General features: G+C 37.1%; 2 protein-coding genes across 6 annotated transcripts; one reads left to right on the forward strand and one right to left on the reverse strand.

Moving 5' to 3' along the window:
* The first annotated feature begins 994 nt into the window (after nucleotides 1-994).
* fxr1 (FMR1 autosomal homolog 1) lies at nucleotides 995-14,118 on the forward strand. Of its 3 annotated transcripts, none has more exons than XM_027158575.2 (17): nucleotides 995-1,147; nucleotides 3,583-3,635; nucleotides 3,765-3,855; nucleotides 3,941-4,012; nucleotides 4,103-4,251; nucleotides 4,945-5,038; nucleotides 5,597-5,713; nucleotides 5,866-6,036; nucleotides 6,125-6,203; nucleotides 6,302-6,411; nucleotides 6,547-6,633; nucleotides 7,517-7,733; nucleotides 7,908-8,114; nucleotides 8,927-9,094; nucleotides 9,375-9,452; nucleotides 10,318-10,403; nucleotides 11,920-14,118. In XM_027158575.2, the coding sequence occupies exons 1-17, from the start codon at nucleotides 1,097-1,099 to the stop codon at nucleotides 12,076-12,078; spliced, it is 1,989 nt and encodes a 662-aa protein (XP_027014376.2). In that variant the 5' UTR covers nucleotides 995-1,096; the 3' UTR covers nucleotides 12,079-14,118. The 3 variants fall into 3 exon arrangements, with proteins under 3 accessions (XP_027014376.2, XP_027014369.2, XP_027014398.2); XM_027158568.2 differs by having other exon boundaries at nucleotides 996-1,147; nucleotides 3,762-3,855; XM_027158597.2 differs by lacking the exon at nucleotides 9,375-9,452 and having other exon boundaries at nucleotides 1,005-1,147; nucleotides 3,762-3,855.
* Nucleotides 14,119-14,780: 662 nt separating this feature from the next.
* On the reverse strand, nucleotides 14,781-19,450 carry dnajc19 (DnaJ (Hsp40) homolog, subfamily C, member 19). 3 transcript variants are annotated; one of them, XM_027158788.2, is made up of 6 exons: nucleotides 19,353-19,450; nucleotides 16,641-16,692; nucleotides 15,982-16,055; nucleotides 15,805-15,884; nucleotides 15,176-15,246; nucleotides 14,781-14,902 (listed from the first exon to the last, which is right to left on the reverse strand). In XM_027158788.2, the coding sequence occupies exons 2-6, from the start codon at nucleotides 16,681-16,683 to the stop codon at nucleotides 14,832-14,834; spliced, it is 339 nt and encodes a 112-aa protein (XP_027014589.1). In that variant the 5' UTR covers nucleotides 16,684-16,692; nucleotides 19,353-19,450; the 3' UTR covers nucleotides 14,781-14,831. The 3 variants fall into 3 exon arrangements, with proteins under 3 accessions (XP_027014589.1, XP_027014567.1, XP_027014583.1); XM_027158766.2 differs by having other exon boundaries at nucleotides 19,363-19,402; XM_027158782.2 differs by lacking the exon at nucleotides 19,353-19,450 and adding an exon at nucleotides 17,457-17,612.
* Between the last annotated feature and the right edge of the window lie 3,906 nt (nucleotides 19,451-23,356).

Consider the following 23,356-nt stretch of genomic DNA (forward strand, 5'->3'; position numbering starts at 1 on the left):
ACTTCTAGTTGGAACACATAACGCAAGAGAGACTGCACAACATTCACACATCAACTTTCTGCTTTCATCAAATTTCACATGGTCATACCTCACCATATTAACAAAAATAACAGACATGGATTTCTGAAATGGTATTTAGAATCTAAATTAAATAGAGACATAATTTCATTAAAAAAAAAAAGGATTTTGATCCTTGACTGACTGAAAGAAGTAGGAAAAATGTTTAAGTTTCACTGATTTTCCACTAGGTGTCACTAACAGGTTTTGTCTAAAGAAAGCTATGGAAACCTGTTCAAATCCTCATTCAGAACATGTGTTAGGAACATACTGTAATGCTGGTGTTAGAGAGAGAGAGAGAGAGAGAGAGAGAGAGAGAGAGAGAGAGAGAGAGAGAGATGGAAAGTATCATATGCAGCAATACCGAAATGTTTATTTTATTTTCATCTGTGTTCATTTGATTTGTGATTATGTTGATTTTTTATTTAATTTTTTTTTGGGGTGATGCCACTATGTCAGCCTTCTGTGGTGTCTGTTCTTCAAAAAGCATTTGTTATCAATTTGGAAAACGACTAAATGGAGAATGATGTTATAAACCGTGCTGTTATATTGGAAAATATATGTTTACTTTTTTATGAGCTTAAATGAACGAGGTCCCAAACTCTGAAAAGTCATAAAGTAATTTCACATTTTGACAAATAATAGAACATGATAGGAACTTCACAAAAAATCTTGAGGACATTCTATTGTTATATCAATGTGTATTATAATAATAAACATGGATGTAGTGTGACGTATGAACAAATGGCTGTATCCCAAATCTTTACTTACTCCCTATATGAGTGCACTAATAAGGCTAAATACATGTTGTATAGAAAGATACATTTATAGTAAGATGTAAATTGGGTTTCAGTGCAATTAAACGATATATAACTACACCAAATAGAAAAAAAATCCCAAATAATCAATATCTGACCAGTGCACAAAATGCACTCGGTGTTTTGTAAAGAGAGATTTGAGCTTTCGAACGATAGCTTTAGCTTTAGCCTTAGCCTGAATAGTTCTAGAACTTTTACCCACAAATCCTAGCGTGCTCAAAATGGACGAACTGACGGTCGAGGTTCGCGGCTCCAATGGAGCTTATTATAAGGTAAAATGTGTTTAAATACTAACAGATCGTGATGGTTATTTATAGCCGAAGCTATATAAGACGCCAAAGTTGTTACAAACGAAGGCTGAGTTGTTGTTGTTGTTTTTTTTTAAAATGCGTTACGTATTTGGTTCGGCTTTTATAGTTACTATAGTTAGCATAGCTTTACGGTTCAGATTGCGTTCTTATCCAACCCGTTTTCCGACAAATCCCACCTACTTCGTTAGGATAGGCTCGAACGCTATTTTCGGCGGTGTCAACCAATCGCAGTACAGGATATGGAGTAACACTAGCCAATCCTAACGGACAATCTAGGAGGCGTCGGATTACGGGCGGGTTCTTTCGACGTTAGTTATACGTTAACCGTGAATTTATACCTAAATATTATCATCATTTTGCATTTGATCGACGGATTAAATTAATGAATCAGTTGTAGATCCTTGTTTACCAGACATGCTTGTTTATATACAGTCTGCGACTTTTGGGTCCATTGAAATAATTAAGAACATTCAATTTCAGTTCATCAGTAAGTCTTTAGCTAAATGGAGTTTTAAATGCAAACATTTTCACTTTCGTTTCTTTACCAATACATAACTTTCGCTTTCCTAATGTCAGTATACCTTAAAGCTGAAGCATTTAAAACGCGTTTGCTGTATTTTTTATGTAGGTAAACAACAATGAGCATGACAACAAACAATACAACAAATTACATTTATAAGATATGATAAGATATGATATATGTGTTTATTTGTGTTACATTGGGGAAATGTCTGTGTTACAGCAGCAAAGAAGAAAATGTGCAAATATAAAGTAGAGACATAGTACACATTTATACATTCATACAACACCTCTGAAGGAATGTCATCTTCTACATATATGACCTCACAGATGGCTGTGATTGGCTGGTGTCACTGTAATTGACAGCTGAAAGAGTGTGACCCTCCCACTCATAGTCTTGACTCCCAGACACAGATAGATGGCATTTCAGGAGTTCAAAATTGCAACCTCTGGAGCCACAGGAAAAGTGGTTTTCTGTAACGCCACTCAACTACACTGCACACTGTTCTTTCACTCCAGGTCCATAACAGCTTAATGCCGACGAGGCCTGGTCAGAGAATCTGTTCTTGAGCTTCATGCAAAAGTTATGACACACATGCGTGTTTTTGGCCTGCACGTCAGCTGTTAGTTTTTTTGGATCATGAGCTGTCATCGGAAGATGTGAGTGGATAAAATCAAAGGCCAGGTCTATTTTTAATTCGCTGTTAGAGAGTTGATAACTCTCACTTAGCTGAGAACATGAGAGAAAGCTTTCTCTTAGAGGCTTGGCTGCTGTTGATCGCTTGATTAAAAACTCCCACTGACTCTTTATGATATTAGAGCTTTTGCATACCACAGCCATACTTTAGTGGTTTGGCATTGCTTTTTGCTTTTTATTTTGCTCATAAAATAACCGTAAAATATTTGGCAATTTTACAGAAATTAAAGAACAGTCATGTTGTGTGGAAAAGTTAAAAAAAAAATCATTGAAATGTTTTGTGAAATACTGTAAAGAATTAATAAAATTTAACAAAATGTCCATTCAGTCTCTAATTCTAAAAAGGATAAACATGTTACAGTTTTCTCAAACTGTTTTACTGTTGTGTTACCGATATAGTGTAATTATGCTGTTCCGCTCTACTTCATCACACCCTGTCATTGATTATTTAGCCATAACTCCATGGCTTAGAGTGTTTTATTCCTTACTCAAGTAGCAGACACTTTTTATATTATCAAACCACAGTCTGCTCTCACTGCAGTGTTAAAGCTATTACAACATGGATACACACACACACACACACACACACGGAACAGCACCAATGTGGACCGGGACTATTTTCTAACATATTTTTCATTCACAGAACAAACATACACACACGTGAAACATGACTCTGATGTACAAAGTGTATAGCACATTACTAGTAAAGTGAAAGTGACGTGACATACGGCTAAGTATGGTGACCCATAGTCAGAATTCGTTCCCTGCATTTGACCCATCCAAAGTGCACACACACAGCAGTGAACACACACACACCGTGAACACACACCCGGAGCAGTGGGCAGCCATTTATGCTGCGGCGCCCGGGGAGCAGTTGGGGGTTCGGTGCCTTGCTCAAGGGCACCTCAGTCGTGTGGCCGGCCCGAGACTCGAACCCACAACCTTAGGATCACGAGTCAGACTCTCTAACCATTAGGCCACGACTTGCCCAATATCTACTGAAGTAGATATTAATGTTTATTTCCTGCACTGCGTTCTAAGATTTCTGTCCAATGTGAGTTATGTATCTTGTCTTGTAATGTTTGTATATCTTGGGAAACTGCTTGGGAAGATCTCTACACTGTAGAACTGTGTGCATGTGACAAACAAACGCACTTGAAAACACAATGTCATGTTTCAGGGCTTCGTCAAAGATGTTCATGACGACTCGCTCACTATCTCGTTCGAAAACAAGTAAGCATTTTTTCTGATTCTGACTCATTTTGATTCAGTACCCATTTAAAAAGAAATAAAGTGTAATTATTCATCCTTTCTTTTCTTTTTTCTTTTATTTATTTATTATTATTTTTTTTTAATGAGTTGGCAGCCAGAGAAACAGGTCCCGTTCAGTGGCGTGCGCTTGCCTCCTCCTGCTGACGTGAAGAAGGAGATCGGTGAGGGAGATGAAGTAGAGGTAAGTGCCTGTGAGATGGCTCATTTATAGAAATACTGAACTTATTTCCGGAAGAATCGTGTCAACTCCTGATTGTGTTTCTCAGATTTACTCGAGGGCGAACGAGCAGGAACCGTCTGGCTGGTGGCTCGCCAAAGTCCGCATGATGAAGGGAGATGTGAGTATACAGAGCTTTCCTGCACACGTCCTCTTTTACTTTCTGTTTCTGCACTGTCGCTTTAACTTTCCCTTTCTCTCCACCTCACAGTTCTACGTGATCGAGTACGCGGCCTGTGACGCCACGTACAATGAGATTGTCACGTTCGAGCGTCTGCGACCGGTGAATCCGAACAAAGCCGTGACGAAAAACACCTTCTATAAGTGCACTATTCCTGTTCCTGATGATCTGAAGGCTGCGTAAGTGGATTTGTATCCCCCCCCTTTTCCCCCTCATTCTTTTCTTCTCCACACTTCTTAATGATGTTAAAGTAAGTGTTCTTGGAAATGCATTACATCCCAAAGGTAAAGCTGCAGCTCCCCTTTCTGAAAAGTTTTTTCCCCCAGTCATAATTATCTCACAATCACATCTCTCTTCTTTTGATTCTAATACTGTTCTATTCCTGTTAATCCATTTATTCTCAAATTAGCCATTTTTTTTCTTTTTATTACAGTTTACACCTCCAAATCATCTTTAATGCTTTATTTCCCCTTGAGCTCACTTTATTTCAAGGGGAAATTGAATTTAAACTCTTTCAACTCCTTTACTTTCCACCCCCTCCCTTTTTTCTACTCTTAAATCTTCTCTACTCCAGAATCCCTTTTTCCTCTTGTTTACTTCCTGAAAACTTCAATTTTATTCCCCTTTGCATCATGAAACCTTTTTAAATCCCACTTTTGTAACTTATGTAGTTCCCAAAAATCTCTTTCCTAAATTAACATTTTATTCTTCAATATTGCACTTTTTTTGCTCGGCTGCTATCTCAGTTGCTCGGTTTACTCTCTGAAAACACACTTTTTACTTCAGTGCCTTCCCTAAATTTATCACCTGAAATAATTGTCTGTACTGTAACTTGTACATCATCTCCTTTTATTATTATTATTTTTCCTTAGCTGTGAGAACGAGCTCGCTCATAAGGACTTTAAGAAGTCTGTAGGAGCGAGCAGGATTGTTTACCAACCTGAAACCGGCGAGTTGCTCGTTCTGGTGAGTTCTGAACACTGTGACATTCATATCTATATTAGCTTTTTGTTGCTATTTGTCAGATCGTATTTTATATTGTACCTTCTTCTGAAGTTTTTTTTTTTTTACCGATATACGAGTTAAATAAAAATGTATTTATTTAAAACAAAGTGGAAATAGCAGTCTCATAATTTAAATGTATGCTGTAAACATTTTTAGAAATATTAATTCTGATTTTATTTTAATCTTTTTTAATTTTTATAAAAAAAGCTTTGCATAAAACATTGTTTTGTTTATAAGGTATGACACTTTTTAAATCTTTTATAACAGATATTTCTTCTCTAGAATTGTTACACACAAGACTTTTTTTTTTTAACTTCATTTATTTAAGTTTCCCTCCAGACTTACATTATTCACCTGTGTTCAGTTCTCTAAAATCTCCCAAAAAAATCTTATTCTTCCAAATATTCTCCTAAATTCTTTAAAAACTTTCAAAGACCTCCAATGTTCACCCTTAAAGACAGCCAGCAATACTTGGGGTGTGTGTGTGTGTGTGTGTGTGTGTGTGTGTGTGTGTTGCAGTCTGTAAACGAGGTGACAGTGAAGAGAGTTTCTCTCCTGAGCGACATGCACTTGAGGAGCATCCGGACTAAACTCATGCTCGTGTACAGGAACGAGGAGGCCACAAAGCACTTAGAGGTAACAACACGTGTTGATGAAGAGGGTTAAGAAAAATTCATCATCTAAATCTGAATGAAATGATGATGGAGCAGGTTTCTATGGAAACATGCGATGGTTAATAAGGATGAGCTGAGTATTAGTTTTTTGATCAATGTGTTGATCTCTTTCAGTGCACGAAGCAGCTAGCTTCTGCTTTCCAGGAGGAGTTCACAGTGCGAGAGGATCTGATGGGTCTCGCCATCGGCAGCCACGGCACAAATATACAGCAGGCGCGGAAAATTCCAGGTGTGACGGCCATCGAGCTGGACGAAGAGAGCAGCACATTCAGGGTTTACGGAGAGGTATTTATCCTTCACGTCAGCATGGATCATCAGTCATCTGCGGCTTGATGATGGGTTTATTCATTTCTTGTTTATAAATTTGCTCCAGACCGTTGAAGCCGTCCAGAAAGCAAGGAGCTGCCTAGAGTTTCTGGAAGAGTCGGTACAAATTCCCAGAAATCTTGTTGGTATGGGTGTTTTTTTTTTTTTTTTTTACTACAATCATCTTGTACTTTCTTTGCATATTTTCATAGCTTTTTTTCCTCGCTGTGTTTTTCCATTGCAGGCAAGGTGATTGGTAAAAATGGCAAAGTCATTCAGGAGATTGTGGATAAATCCGGCGTAGTGAGAGTGCGGGTCGAAGGAGACAACGACAACAACCTTCCCAGACAAGAGGTGAGATCTCACTCACAAAATGCTTTCATGTCTCTTTCCTTTACTACAGCAAGTGCTGTTTCTTATCATAACATTGTATTTCATTATCATTTGAAAAACAAAACAAAAAAAACACAATACACACTGTTGTTTTAGGGAATGGTGCCATTCACGTTTGTTGGCATAAAAGAGAGCATTGGAAATGTTCAGGTCCTTCTGGAATACCACATTGCTTACCTGAATGTGAGTATTAAACAAGCTCTCACTTGTTATAGCAGCTGTACACATTACCCTGTCCAGCCTCACTTTTATCACTCTGTTGAAGCTTGTCATAAAAAAAACACAAACTATAAACTCCTCTGTTCTGAACACGTCACACAACATAGTTACAGCTTTAAAGCTGTTCCACAAAGCTGACACTGGAGACTCCTTCCATAAAACCTAAGTAAATGACTGCCAACAGATGAATGAACTTACAGAGCTGTTACTATAGAAACGATAAATTATTAGAAAGTGTGTGGTAATATAAATCTGTGACTTGCAGCTGCGCGACTAAAAGGGCCTTCTTACACCTGGTCACTTCATGTGTTTTCTCTGATCCGATCTGATTTGTTAAAACCGTTCCATTTACGTTAGGCCACATAACGGCGATATCAATCCGATCTTTCTACTCTCGCCCAAAATGCAAATCTATTTTACCTCATTTCCGGGGTAATTGAAATGGAACACGCTTTGGTGTATGCGGTTTTCAGAATGCAATCAAAAAGAAGATGAAAAAACTTGTTACGACGGTTATGCTACAGAAAAACCAACCCTGCGTGTCGTCCAAAAACATTTCGGGGGCATTTAGACCTGGTCTTTTTACGATCGGATAGCTATCGGATCACAGCAAAGGCATGAAGTGACCAAGTGTAAAAAGCCCTTCAGAGCTGCTGTTCTAGAAAGTTCATCACCGTATTAAATAAATGTAATACAGATGTTCTACTCAGTCTGGGAACTTTATAGTATTAGTAATCAACTGTCACTATTTTGCACAGGTGAAGGGTAATTTTGATATCCTCTGTTGTATGATGGTTGTGGTCAATGATTGTGTGATTTTTATTTATTTATTTATTTGTGTGTATAGGAGGTGGAACAGTTGAGGTTGGAGCGACTGCAGATTGACGAGCAGCTCCGTCAGATCGGTTCGGGGTTCCGGCCCGTTCCGGCACGTTCCACTGAGAAAGACAAAGAAAAGAGCGACAGGAGGGACAACAACGTCTCTGCAGTCTCGTTGCACACGGGGCGCTCCTACACAGGCCGGGGACGTGCACGCAGGACTGCCAACCACAACTCCGCTTATGGTAGCACACATTACACACTCGCCATGCTACGATTGCCAGAATTTTACCTGTCAGATCTTTTTCTTCATGCACTTTTTTAGTAAAAAAGTAACATTCAAGTTTTTATAAATTAATTGTTAAAAGTGCTAAAATAAAAAGAGAATAAATGACCATTGTCTCATCCCGCGTTCGTAGGAATGAACTCTGAGCACTCGTACACCTCGGAGACGGATTCTGAGCGGAGAGACGAGCTGAGTGAATTCTCTGTAAGAGAAGATGAGGATGAGCGCGGCGTCCAGCCCAGAGACAGCAGGAGGAGAGTGGCAGCAGTCAGAGGTCGCGGTAGTTCAGGAGTCAGAGGTCGTGGGGCTGGAAGAGTGCCAGGGAGCACCATGAGCTCAGGTATATTTAGTGAAGAAATACCTTTCACTCTGCACCATCCCATGTTTCATACATGACACACGGTGACACAAAACTACAGAGCTGCTGTAGCTCTGGCTGGCCAGCGGAGATTTCAGATGATTTTGAACTCGTGTGCACTTCACTACAACAATAAATGGCGGCCATTTTGGAATGTAAGCTATGTAAGCTGTGGTAGTCATTTGTTTAACGAGGTAATATTTCTGTTTCATTTCAAATGCTTGTGCTTGATTTAAGATCTGTTGCAACATCCATACACTCGATCCAATTATATGATGAAACAGCCAGTGTTCCTTCTAAACACCAGAGAATTCATCTGATACAATAACTACAATACTTTAAACCATGCATTGTTGGGGTTTTTTATACAATTTACCAGTCAACTTAAAACATATCTTTTCTCCAAACTCTTTTCCCAGTTTCTCCATGTATGCTGATGCATGTGTACAACAGCCTTACAACAGTGTTAGAAAGCTACTACATGAACTGAGGACAATGTTGTTATTTATTAATCACTAGACCTAGAAGAGTGTGTCAGGAGATGCAAACCTCTGTAACCCAGGCATATTTTTAACTCGGGGACTTTTCTATACATGAACTAGCAGGGCTTCTGTAGCAGATCCTTAGTCATTTGTGCAAATTTGTGTATTAAGCAGTATATCGATAAAGGGAAGAGTTGCTAATTTGCTAATTCCAAGAAAAAGTACAATACAAAAACAAAAAAGTGTCGTAAGAAGGAATGGATAGAGAATTCTGCGTTCGTTCTCTACATTTATTTTTGGTTTTCCTGGCAGTTCTGAAGGATCCAGACCGGAACCCGTACAGTATTTTGGACACCTCTGAGTCGGATCAGACTGCCGATGCAGAAGCCAGCGAGTGTGAAGCGAGTTCTCGGAGCCGGCGCTCGCGTCGAAGACGCCCTAAATCTGACGACAGCACATCACTCAGTGAGAACGGTCTCGGTAAGAAACACACCCTCACACAGCTTCTCATCTTCAAACGCAACTTCCTGTTTGTATTTTTATTGCACACCACTGCTTAGTATTCACATGACTTAAGGAAGTGCAAAAGTGCTAATGCAGGGCATCCATGAGCCAGAACAGGTTATTTCAGCTGTAGACTTTTATACTTAGCAACATATACTTGGCATGCAAGGTTGTGTAAACTCTATCAACCTTCGGCTTTAAGCCAAACGCACCGGAGTGTTTGCTGAAGTAATACTGAGATTTTACTCTGCTGTAGACGAGCCTGAACCTAAGCCCCCACGGCAAAACCACAGCCGCCGCCGCCGTGTTCGGCCCCCAGAAGAGAGACAGCCAGGTAGTGCAGTAGTGCATGAACCAAGTGTGCTTGAGCCCTAAACTGTGTGTAGTGAGCGTAACTCACTCCTTTTAAGGGTTTAATGATTGTGAGTTAGCTAGAAAGTTTGAGTGAATTTCCAACTAATGCTTAATCTACTAATAGTGTCTTTTCTTCTACTTATACAACAGCAATTTACCAACGACCACAATTTTTTTATTTGATAAAGAACAAGAATTCCTACTTTTTTCATTTATTGTTAATTGAACTCAGAATCAGCTTTATTGGCAAGTGTGAACAGATCCAAGGAATCTGTTTAGGGTTTTGGTGATGATGGTGGAATGTTTGAAGCAGGAAGGGACTTGACACAGCTCCAGTGATCCAGTGATCCAGCTCCAGTGATCTGTTGAAGATTAATGTGAAGGTGGATGATAGCTGAACAGCAGCGCAGGCTGGAGAGACGGTGTCTAGGCCTTTGGCTTTCTTTATCTTCTGTTTACTGAAGACTTTGTGTAATAAATAAGTTATTTCCTGTTGCTCTGTTGAAGTTAATAAGAAAAACTGATCTGTCGTGAAGATGTATGAGAGCTGACATTGGAGACTCCTTCCATAAATGTTAAACACATAAATTAACACAAAAATCTAAACATATCAATGTGTATAATGTTTATGATGTTCTAAAAAATAATGAGTGTTTCTGTGGTTTCTGTATTTATTAGTGCTAATGTTTATTAGGCATGTGCTAATTAATTGTCCAGCATGTCTCATTTTTGGCTCATGTCAGGATTCTACTAACTACTACTGCAAACTTTGTCTTTATATTTTACAGCATGGAACATAAAATTCCGGTAACATTACAAAAGTTTTAATGGGTTTTTCTTTGCAGTCACTGTGGCTGATTACATATCACGAGCTGAATCCCACAGCAGGCAGAGAACGCCACGAGACCTGAAGAAGAATAAAAAGGACTTGGTAGGTTAGAATTCCTTCTGTTTATAATAATATAATACTAATTCAATGTTTTCCCATCAGCCAGAATTTCTCCACTGTCAGGAAACAAAGAGGTTCCACCAGTAACATCTCCGTTAAATTCTTGAATGTGATTGGTCAGAAGCTGTTGATTAACATTCTAGAACAGCAGCTCTGACGAATCACAGCTTTGTATTACTGCACTCATACGTTATTGTTTCTATAGCAACAGCACCTTTACAAAGACATGTATTTGTGACCTCAGGTTTTCAGTAAGGAGATGTTTTTTATTTATAGAATCTAGAGTCCAAAGGTGAAACTTGAAGATTTGCTTCATCTTCAGAACAGAGGAGTTCACATGTTGGTTTTAAACATTAATATGACAAGCAACTGATTAACTCAAAGAGAGAAAACACACGGTGGGGGGGGGCGGGAGGGGTAGAGAATGCTGAAACATTAAACTGGAATTAGCATTATTTCACGGATGTTTCTAGAACATTTAATGTAACTCTAAATGGATATTTAAAAAACATAATCAATAAATGAAAAAATGACTGTCGGATATTCAAAATTTGCTATTGTATAAGAGGAATGAAAAATATAAGAATATTCTGTTATAGGAAGATAATCATCTTCAGTGTGGTCAGAGTATGGGGTCAGAATTGTTTCGTTATTCTGAATAAATATACTATGATCCACAAATAAATATAAAGAGTTTCACAAATATTTTTTAAATCAACAAATGCACAATAAGCAAAACGTAAATATGTTACAAATTTCACAAAAAGAAATGTAATTCACAAATAAATAAAATGTGATTTACAAATAAAAAAAATATTTATAAATATATATAATTGTATTTATTTGTGAATGGCTTCCTGCTCATTTGTAAATCGCGTTCTGTGCAATTGTGAATCACTGCACGCATTTGTGGATTTGAAACATTTCTAACGTCAAGACCTGTGCAAGAATCCACAAATAGGTGGACTCCGCCCACCGTCTACTCCAGCCAATCAGACAATGGTCTCGTGGCGCTGACCAATCGTGGCATGTGATTGGTTGGAGGTAGACCATGTCAACATGTATCATTGGGAATAAGAGGAAAAATCTACACAAGAGGAAGAACCTTAAAAATTAACTCTAATATCAATAATCTTGTCAACAATAACATGTTTTACTAACTCTTCATGTTCAGTATTCAAAATGCTTATTGTGCATTTGTTAATTTAAAAAATATTTGTGAAACTCTTTATATTTATTTGTGGATCATAGTATATTTATTCAGAATAACGAAACAATTCTGACCCCATATCAGAGAGACTCACTTACATTACACCACCAAATCACTGATTATTTTAAACTCAAGCCATTACACAGTGATTTATTGCTTTCAGAACTCTGAAGGAAAGATAAAGATAACTGATATTTCTTCCCTTCAGATTGTTTTTCAGAAATGATTACTTGAACATCTGCAGGAGAGCATTCTTATTTAGTTCATGTGATTTCTCTCCTCTCTCAGGATCAGGTGGACGTGATATCTGAGCACAGGGTGTCCAAACAACTCGCTAACGGTCCCGATGCTAACACTGAAGAGCAAAAAAAGGCACCACAGAAGGCTTCCAAGGAAACGATCCCCGCCAAGCCAAGCGTCGTTAACGGACTCTCCCAAACGTCCTGATCTGCTCCTGTATTCTTTCTTCAAACAGTCGTAACCTTTACACTTTTATAATTGTGCTTGTACGAGCTCGCCAAAGATAGACACACCGCTACAAACACACATGGACTTCCAGATTCTTCTCTCTGCTGCACTTTTCTGTTCCTTCACCGTGGATCAGGTATGAATGGAGAACAATAAATACATAAGGAGCCCTGAAGTGCGATGCATTACTAGCTTTTTTTTCTGTTCATTTATCTTTAACATGAAGGCTAAATACATATCTCTGTAATGTTCTTTATGAACGTCATCACTCCAGACCTTCCCACCTTTACGCATTTTGCATCGGACCGCTGTGTGAGTTGACCAATATTTTAATCTGCAGTGATTGACAGTTTTTGTTGATCTTGTCTATACTAACCAGCCCCCAGCAGCATCTCACATTAGTAATCTTTTTAATCGACTCTTATTTTCCCACTGATGTGTCATCATGGTAAATGGAGAATGTTTTCAGTTTGTTAACATGAATTTAAATCTTTCAGTGTGTTCCAATTAGCTAACATCTGTTTTTGAGATTTATTTGAGATACCGCAGATTGTTTCCTGTGGATAGTCAAAAACAACACGTTTTTTTTTCTTTTTCAAAAGAGAAAAAACAGTGTCAAATCAAACACTTTATACAAATACCTTTAACAGAATTAGAAGTTGGTTAAAATTTTTCTTTTCTCCTGCACTGTCAGCACTAGTGCATTCACACCGAGCAATCTTTTCCATCGCCATAGAAACTGGTGTGTGTGTGTGTGTGTATATTTATAGTGAGTTTTAGTTATGAAGTGGACACTAGAAAGGTTTACATACACACTTTTTTAAATCTATTGTTGTACATAACATCTCTTTTCCTATAATATGAAGAAAGAAATAATTCATGTAAACTTTTCTAGTGTTTAAAACGTGTCTTCCCCCATGCTGCTGGAGGATAAATCTTGTTAAATACACGGTTTCTAGTTAAGCCTAACAATTTGTGAAAGGGTGATAGACCGATAATGTGCTGTGCTTTTTACTGCATTTATTCAGGGCTGACAGGTACTGCATTTCTGGAAAGTTCTCGTGATCTCAGTGTTCCTGTTTTTCCAAAGTATTCATGTCTTTTTACGTCCTTTTTTTTGACCGACAAACCTCAGAGATGTTGTCATTTTGACATGATGGTAATGGGACAGAATAAAGTATAATGCATGACCTTTCTGGGCTTCATTACAGACAAAATGAAATTTAAAAAAAAAGTCTGTAAGGTTTGAAGTAAACAATCAGGTGTCGTGCCTTCAGAGAGTAGTGTCACTGGCTGGCTTAGGCCACAATAAAACCAGAGAGGAGAATTAGCTGCTTTCTCTTTCAAATATGCAACCAATTTCGTATTAGGCATGTGCTGATATATGATATAACATCCAGTACTGAGATAACAAACTTAGAAATAGGATGCTTACATAGGGTGGACTGTCTAATTTAGAACAAAAGCACAGATCTCAGCTAAGACCCAGGATTCAGGACAAATCTTAAAGAATGTCTCAACTTTGTTCAATAAAGACAGAACTGATGCTAAACTTTCTAATACTGTGACTAGAAATAGAAAACGAGGCAGTTCCTATGAAAGGAAACCATCGTATCGGCACATGCCTGTTCCATACAGTGGTTTAGGAGACGCAGTCAGAAAAGTAAAGGATGTTTTTGCACTGAATAGTAATTTCTGTCCCTTTAGAAAAATGTTAGCATAGAAAACTGTCGTAAAAACGCTCCACGTGACCTGAAAAGCCTGACTGACTTCAGCGAAAGGAGCCTCGCTTTGATTTATTTATTAAAATGTACAGTATTTAATCAAGAAATGCAGAAGGAATTCTTCTAACACTAAATCGGCCACCTGAACATTGCACGCAGGAGATAAATTGGACTACTGAGAGATCAACTTCCAGATTTTCTGTTCTGTAAACTTTTTTTAATCATACTGGTTGTTTAATGTGCAATATGTTTTGTATGCAGTTAGTTCTTAAATAAACTTTGATCTTCCAAATAATCTCATCTTTTCTTTTTACCTTGAAATGTATGCGCAAATAGGCCACTGAAGTAGGACGTACTTCTTTCCCTGTCTACTTCACAACTCCCTCATTAAAACTAGTGTGTAAACCAACTCAGCTCCTTCAGCAGAAACTGTGTGTGAATAAACTATACCTCTTCCATTAACTCCTTAAGAGGAGATGCCAACTACATACGGTGTTTTTCTTATGGAAACAATACAAAGACAATGTCCATTGTTAAAAATGCTATATAAATAAATTTGAATTGAATTAACTGATAAGTTTATAATCCCTCACTAAAACTTCCTAAAGGATGTATGGGCCATATCTCTTTTTTAAAGACTACAATATACTGTATGCCTCACATCCTTCGACAGGTTCATAAGCCACACCTTCTGCATTAAAAGTGTTCATTGACTTCACTGCCTTCACTAAAATTGACAGTACAGTTCATACGTCCACTGAAACTTACAGTAGCATAAGCCACACCCTTCTCACGTAGACCACGCCTCTCTCAGTGGGACGGAGGAGTCCATAACCTAGTGTGTGTGGGTGCACGGTAACAGACGTGTTTAGTCACCATGGTCACGGACTCGGGAGTATAAGAGACTCGGTAAAGATCTTCACTTTGAAATGAAAATAAGACGCATGACTCCTGTGATACAATCGATCAGTTTAATGGAACAGAGTCACTCACTGAGTGTGTATAAAACTATTTCTTGGCTTGTTTATCCAGTAAATCTTTTGCTTCGTTTATTTTCGCTGCGATGTATGGTGATCCACCTGGTAGACACACGAGACACAAAGGAGATTAGTCTGAAACTCATATATACAGTGTGTGTGTATACCACTGACAAACACTGACAAGAAAAGAACAGAGAAGTCACTATTAATAAAGTTGTATATCTGTACAACCAGGACGATTTGTTCTGTTTGAATGTAAATGAAAATTTTTTTTTTTAGCTTTCATAAAAAATTTTAATAACAATGTTTAACTTTTCTTAACTTAGTGCAGAATAACATGACACACACAGATACAGTAGACAGAGACCTTACCTCGATCAGGGTGATTTAAGATCATTAGCTTCCTATGTGACTCTCTGATCTTAATTTTGTTGGCTGTAGGACTGGTGGAGAAATAAAAAAGAAAGTAATGTCACAAATCCTCTTACATTCTCACATCAGTGAGTATAATATAACAGTGCTGCTGAGTTCTGGATTCTGATTGGTCAGATGATGACCAGTGAAGTTTTGGTTTCTATTCACTGCCATTCAGCCATTCACAGAGAGTTGAATGCCAAATGCTCCTTAAAAAACAGGTGTAATCATTGATACTGAAGACATTTATTTAACATTTATTTTGTGACCGTATTTTGTAACAGTGTCAGAGGTAAAACTGTAAATAACTGTTTCTAAAAGACAGAGTTGTTTTCTCTGTAACACAACAGTGGTTTTCTGTCTAATTTACTTCAAAAGTGAGAAGAAAGATTCAGATAATGAAACAACTGATTACAACTGCTATACCTTTATTAACATTGCGTGTAACTGTAAATGGATAAAAATTACAACAAGAATAAATTGATAAAGCTGGTTCATTGCTGTAGTATATGAGGAATTACACATTTGGTGACAACAAATAAAGTGAGTGTTTATTGTTTACAGACTGTAGAAATGACTATCACTACCTGACTCCTAGGATGAGAGTCGCTTCTCTCTTTGACATCTTGGGTTCAAATCCTCCCCTGTAGTAACCGCTTCCAAACGTCTGTCGGAGAAAAACATCACACACATTCATTTTTTTTGGTTACACATATATGTGTAACTATATATAATGTGTGGGTACTGAATATAAACTTGCTTACTGATTTGGGAAAAGACTGGATAGCCTGCTTCACCTGGGGTTCCATCTGTTTCATGGCCTGTATGGCATATCGACCTGTTCGAGAAACAAGTTTAGCTTTGTTTTTCCACATTTTTTTTGTGTTTTTCATCTAATATATAAATAGATAGATTTGATTATATATATATATATATATATATATATATATATATATATATATATATATATATATATATAAACCCTGTGTGATGTGATTAAATAATGTAAAAAATTTAATCCCCTCTCTATATTCTCAGCAATCAATTATTTTGCTTGCATAATGAATCAATTATACAAACATACTCCAGATAAATACAATAAAATGTTTACTACTGATGTGTTTAATCTGAGTTCAGTATAACTGGACTATAAATATAATGAACAACTAGATAGTGATATTCAAATATATAAAGATATATAATGAACAACTGGACAGTGATATTCAAACTCAAAACAAACAAAACTCAAATAATTTAACATCTACATGCTTATATTAGTGGCAAGGTCGTGTGTAGTGTGTGTGACGCTCTTTATCTTTATCCTTCACTCTTTGTCATAGTGTGTGCACAGATGAAAATCACACTGTCCTTAAAGTTGTGTTTAAATTTATTAGATGTTTATCAGTGTCAAAATCCTGCAAACCTGCAAATCCTGCTGCTGCGAGGGTGAGGCCCATGGCCACCATGGTGCCAGCCTGCAAACCACACACAAACAAACACACAAACAAAAAAAATCATCTGCATAACGTCACACAAAAGATACAACAGTTTCTATCATTGGAAAGAAAAACTTGAAAATCACGTTTTCTATCAGCAGGATTTTTTCCAAATGAAAAAAAATGGACAGTATACAGTATGATACCACAACGTGTATGTATTGGGGACAAAATATATGATGATTTAAATAAGATCCACACTGTTCTCACTCACTCAGGTTTCATTAAGGCCACCTACAAGTGTAGATATTAAGCTGAATACTATACATGACATTGATATGGATATTATTATATCATCTCTCATCCCTAGTGTGTGTGATTATATTTGCCTGTTGCTGACTAGAGAGTTGACTCTCTGAATTGACTCTGTGAATCGACTCTTTTGGGTAAACACTGTGGACTTAAATATTTAAACGTTATTGTTGTTGATGTAACTTAAATGTGACGATATAATATTCATATCCAAGTCACAATAAATGTGATATTATACAAAATTATGTAGACGATATAGATACAGCCATATAACTCTATATGCTCCGATAATAATGATTTCATTCTGTTAAACTGTTTAATAAAACGTAACGAGGTTAGTGGAGATAAAGAGCACACGGTTCGTCTAATAAGCTAATTTATTATTTAAAGGTAATTTATTAGCTTAGCTGTGATGCTAATCATGTATTTCTGCTGACAGTTAACACAGTTCACAAACACAAGCATTCATTTAAATGATAAATAATTCATACCATTGTTCCCCTAGTAATGCTCTTTTAGTCCTCACGTCTATGAGCATAATATTAATAACCTATTTTCACACACATCAATGTCAGACTCTCATGGCCATATTCTGGAAGGCGAACTTCGTATCTACCAAAAAACGGGACGTGATGTCGTAACGTACATATCGTCGCAAAATCAAACCCCGTAACGCAAGATACCACGACGCGACAATATTTTCGCCATATTGGAAAGGGCAATACTTTGTCGTTAGCCAATGCTAGTCTATGCACTGTAAATATGAAACCAGAACACTTTCGCAGTGTATATATGTGTACCACCACAAAAGTGTTAACCATAATGGATCACTAAGGTTTTGGAATCAAATTATGAGTTGGATACAATTCTTTAAATAATTTGTGATGTTCTGGTATCAGAGACCTCAAGCAGACAAGCATACCCTGAGTGCGTGACGATGCTTCCCAATTTGCTCGTTTTGGCGCTATATTTCCATACCGAAAGTATATAAAATGCGAGAGTAACTGTTGTGCCACCAAAAAATGCTCTCTGCTTGAAGACTGTTACGCGTTCCTGACGATTGGCGGTTTAATATAAATTATACATTAAAGTTCAAGTTCAAACTTTAAAAAAAAAAAAAAAAACCACATATTTTCTATACAGTTTTAAACAGCAGAAACCAGATTGTTATAACAACCTAGTCTCACGGCAGTTCGTGACGTTTTTTATTTGTGTACGTGGACACGAATTTCCTTTTTTTTTCGTGTCCCAAAGCACGACTTTCGATCTAATGTATTTCAATAGGAAGCATCTTTTGTGTCTGCACCACGTTTTTCTTTCTGCCACTCGGAAGCATTGTTTTTGCTCATTTGTTATTAATTTTTAAACGTTAAGCACTACATTACTCAACATTTAACCAGGCGATTTTATCCTTGTTTTTATTGCTTTATATTCTGTAGAGTACTAACCATTGTGCTATGGTTTCTTTTCCAAAATAAAAGCCGTTTTTCCTTCTATTTGGTGTGTCAAATCGGAGGGTAAACTAAATACTACAGTACCCATGAGCCTTATCTACTTTTACTGTGTTGAAGACGTCAGCTATAACTACCTGATGACCCACCGCCGATTCTCTTTTGATGATATCCTCATCTGTCTTTCAACACATAAACACGAAAGTGTGCTAGGTAATTCAACAATACGATGTCATGACCATCTGTTTTATTGGATTTTCCTGATTTCTGCAGCCCGCGTATTCTCCTTCATTGCGCTCAAACCACTTCCCAGGTAATGTTACTTGAATGTAATGATCAAATTTGAACATTTAGAAAGCCTGCAATCGCAAAGCGGACTGGCTCAGCAACGGAGACTCACGGTTAATGGTCACGGGCGTCCACTTTGCGATTGGGTGATTTATTTTACTGAGAATCAAATAAAGACAGATGGTCATGACATCGTATTGTTGAATTATCTAGCACACTTTCGTGTTTATGTGTTGAAAGAAAGATATCATTAAAAGAGAACCGGCGGTGGGTCAATCCAGTGAGACTGGGTTGGTTATAATGATCGACTGAGTTATAGTTAGCAATTACACAATCAACGACAAGTAATCTGTTAAAATTTGTCACAATATACGATATAATATTACCAAATGTGCATATATAGTTATATTTCCATACCGAATGTGTATATAAAATGCTAAAGTTTTAGCGTCAGCACTTGCTGTTTCTCTGAGGGAAATGACACACTCGTGTCTGACGACGCTGTTTGCCGTTTTAGTATATGGTTTAATGTATTTTAAACTTTCGAACATCAGAAATCATCATGTACAGTACCCACTCATAAATATCTATAAAACTTATTTTTGGTTTAAAAATAGCAGTAATTGCAGCTTTAGTGTCTTTACTCACCAACCGTTACCTGTCTGACTGACGCGAGGACAAAATGGCGCCTAGACAATTCTAAATTAGATCGCTGCATAAATACATGGATGTTGGAAATAACAATGACAGGTTTTGGTTACCTGTAACTCTGTACTTTTACACTGTCACAATCCAGCTTCTAACACTTCTAGTGTTCATTTCCCAAGATTTAACACTACACTTTCAACACTTCACTCTGAAATGCTTTAACACTGGGAATTTAACGCTCATGAATTTGCTGTGTGGAGAGCTGAGCACTTTAAATGATGTTTTAACAAAATTTAAAGTTTTTTAACAAAAAAGCACCATATCACAGGTAATATAACTGTTAATGTACACATTGCTGATATATTTGATTCAGCTTATTACATGGAAATACAAGCAAAAAGTTCTAAGCAGGCTAAAAGATCCTAAAACAAAACCACTACTACTATCACACACTGTCAGTGGTGGTCCATGGGTTTCTTGGATGTAATTTTTTAGTGTAGTCAAAGGTGCATCCCCATGTTCAGACCGTGGCCTATAAGATAAATATGAACTATTATCTGAACTATTATATGAACTAAATCTTTTTTGTGTTTAAAATATAAATTAATTAAACTCTGCAGTTAAATGTTGGGAAAGGCCAGGTGTTTCTAATCTCTATATTTCTAATCTCCAGCCTCAGATTACTGTTTTTGGCTGACATGAAAGAAAAAACTCTTCTTCTTCTGCGATAGCCCATCCTTCCCGTACATCAATGTGTTACATATTCTGGATGCTTTTCTGCTCAGCACAGTTGTAAGCAGTGCTTATCAGAGTTACCCCAGCCTTCCTATCGCTCAAACCCATCAGGCTGTTTTTCTCTGACCTCTCTCTGACCTATCAACAAGGCTGATTTGAGTGTTTACGAAAAAAGTTACATGTGTACATTTAGGTTTCACTTTTAAAAGTTTTCATTTATAATTGAGTATGTGTAAAGATGTGTGTTTCATAAATCTAAATCTTTAAAAGCTATTCTTGAAGGAAAGCCAGTGGAAAGACTGCCGGTGAGTCCTTTCTACACGGCTCAGATCGCAGATTAAAGATCCTAATTATTGCCCCTTTCATTTGCATAATTACCCTGTTTTCTTTCCACTCTGTATAAAGATGGAAAATTGTAGTGGACTGGCTGCAAGTCAGTGAAAGTCAGCCTTAATGATAAATCTTTCCTCAGCCCTCACACACACACGCACAAAAAACACAGCCAACTGTGTGCAGAAATGAGAGTTTTTGCCCCTAAATCATATGGAATTACAGTGTTGGTGCCTGTGTGCACAAAAAGCCCAGAGGAAGCAGCCCTGTCTGTTGGTTTTTCTTTTTTTTTTTTATTAAACCAACCAAGCAATTTAATTCTTTTGTTCACGAGAGTTCTACTTCATTGATTAACAAAAGCAGGGATATAATTTTTTTTCAGCCGTTCTGAAAAGCCTGAAATGTCAAGCCTTTTAAAGCAGATTATTCCGGCTGTGTGCAGTGAATGCAGCCCGAGTAACCTTTTGTCTACAATTAAATATTCCGGCATAAATATAAAAGAAAATCAGAGATGGAGGAAGATTGACTCAGGAGAGATTGGAGAGGTAGATCCTCACACTGATAGTGCAAACAGCTCGCTTCTAATTAAATATGCCACCGAGTCTCTAAGCATTTGCTTTCTGCCGCAGAGAGAGGAAACAGCGTAAGAATGTGAGGCAGAACGATATCTACGCCATCTCTCTGGCCATGGGCTTCCTCTGGGCATCTAAAGGTATTTTGGGATATTTTTTGTTTTGTTTTGTTTGGGATTGGATAATTATTTGTTTTTAATATCAAAGGCTGTGGTCTTCTGGGAAGCTGGCTGGAATGAACAAAGTTTCGAGCTTGTTTACGATGCAGATTTGATAATTAAGGTTCACAATGTGGCACTCAGGAGCTTTAATTTCTCATTATAATCAGGACGCCGGGTGACGCCGGGAAGTGTTTAAAGATCCCAGTGTGCTTCTTCACCTGCTACTTTAGACACGAATGTCGGCTTTGTAGGTGCAATGCTGCACGCGGTGTCAAAGGGTTAACAAGAGACGGTGATGGATTTTTTTTTTCTCAGATGTGAGAGCTAATGAGAGCTAAAAGAGTTCAACATCAGATCTTAGAGTATGTGTGTTATGGTTGTATTTGGTGTATTATGTGATATGTGTAATACTATATAGAGTAATGCATATTCTACATTTTCACACAATTTTAGCTCTTGGTAGCACCATGTGAGAGAGTTAGAAGTAACGAGATACTGAGCTTTCTTTCTTTCTTTCTTTCTTTCTTTCTTTCTTTCTTTCTTTCTTTCTTTCTTTCTTTAACAGATTTAAACAGAGTAAGGTGTTGTTCTTTCTGTCTGAAATGGATTAGACATAATGTTTCTAAAACAGAGAGTTTATTCCTAATGCTGGAAAGATCCTCATAAGCCTCCTCATCTGACACTTTATACACAAGTGTTGGTTTTGTCATGTGTGGTGACTGGAAACATTGTCAAATGGTTAACAAGAGATGATGATGGCTTTATTCTTCTTTAGACATCATACTTTTCTTTCTTACATTCTTTAATTTGTTCTATATTATTATGTACTACTTGATATTAACAGTGTCAGCAGTTGTGCTTTCTGCTTTGGTTTTTACTGATAATTATGTCTCACATTGTGACATTTATTTGTTTTTTATTTTTGATGCTGAGTGATGTCGGGTAACATAAAGATCCTATTGTGCTTTCTCTTCTGTCACTTTTGAGACTTGTAAATTTATTCAGCATCATGCATAAGTCTGTCTGTGTTATATGTTTCACATTTTGTATTTTCACACATAATGTACTCAAACTCCTTCAGCACTTATGAGTGCTTGAAAGTTTTCACTAATGTGACCAAGCTGAAGCTTAAACATTTTGCTCTTTTTCCTTTCTAGACTATTATACACATATTTAAAAGTTCAGATCTTGTTTATGATGATAGTAAAGTCCAAAAGCATGATGTTTATGACACAAAGGTTTCATATCTGATGTTTAGGATGCACATTGACACTAGGGCTCGTGTACAGGCTGAATAGATTTGTGAAAGATTGGAATGGTGGTATATCTTTGCACGTCTGCTTAGATAACAAATTGATTCTTAGCAATAAATTAAGTTGCCTTTATTCTGTATTGTATTTGTCATTTTAGTTATCTCAGGAAACAATTACTACATGTGCACTGTAAGGAGTTCGAAAATGTTATAAATACCATTTGCAGCATGCCTTTTTTGTGAACCATGTTTGCACCAATTCCATATCTTAGACTCTGAGATGCAGTGATGCCAGTGGTTAAGTTCTTTGACTCAAGAGCAAAAGTTAACTATTAAGACTAAATGTTAAAAAAGCTCTGGAAATGCACTTATAGTCATTTCACAAAGTCAATAATAAAAGAGAGAGAAAAATACACAACTCCCTTTAGCAGTTAGTTCCTGTAGTTATCAGCTGTCAGCCTGTGACTTAATTAAATTATTTCACATAACAACCAGATACCTTAGCATTGGGAAAATAGGGATGGCACTTGTTTTTCCTCCATTTTACCCACAATAACAGTGTCCCTTAACAGCCTTGCCTCAAATCAGACTTCAGTTAAAGCATGACAGAGTGACCTGAACTTGTTGCAAGTGAAAAACTTGAAGTAAATGAAAAAACCACCAGGAACTTACTAAGAATGAGTGAATGAATGAACAAATGAATGAATAAATGAATGAAATAATGAAAAAATGAGTGAATGAATGAATGAATGAATGAAATGAATCACACAGTGGTGCAACTTCATGTTAATGAACTCTGTCTTTTTGTCTCACAAGCTTTATACATAAAAACAAACTGAAGACAATATGATTTCATCCATTTATATTTAGTTACATTCCTTATGTACAGAACCACATGTTGTAATATTTATTCTTAAAATGCTCAGCAATTATTTACAATTTAATTCTTTTGAC

The sequence above is a fragment of the Tachysurus fulvidraco genome, chromosome 2 (genome assembly GCF_022655615.1).
Source record: "Tachysurus fulvidraco isolate hzauxx_2018 chromosome 2, HZAU_PFXX_2.0, whole genome shotgun sequence".
Lineage (NCBI taxonomy): Eukaryota > Metazoa > Chordata > Actinopteri > Siluriformes > Bagridae > Tachysurus > Tachysurus fulvidraco.

What these genes read in the sequence shown, in the direction of transcription:
- dnajc19 (XM_027158782.2), bottom strand. An exon ending in TCCAGTCTTTTCCCAAATCA is followed by an intron (nt 15,885 to 15,981) that starts GTAAGCAAGTTT and finishes TTTCTCCGACAG; the next exon opens with ACGTTTGGAAGCGGTTACTA. An exon ending in CTTAAATCACCCTGATCGAG is followed by an intron (nt 14,903 to 15,175) that starts GTAAGGTCTCTG and finishes TGTGTCTACCAG; the next exon opens with GTGGATCACCATACATCGCA.
- fxr1 (XM_027158568.2), top strand. Translation starts at nt 1,097, where the DNA reads ATGGACGAACTGACGGTCGAGGTTCGCGGCTCCAATGGAGCTTATTAT. An exon ending in ACAACCTTCCCAGACAAGAG is followed by an intron (nt 6,412 to 6,546) that starts GTGAGATCTCAC and finishes CTGTTGTTTTAG; the next exon opens with GGAATGGTGCCATTCACGTT. An exon ending in ACTCAGTGAGAACGGTCTCG is followed by an intron (nt 9,095 to 9,374) that starts GTAAGAAACACA and finishes ACTCTGCTGTAG; the next exon opens with ACGAGCCTGAACCTAAGCCC.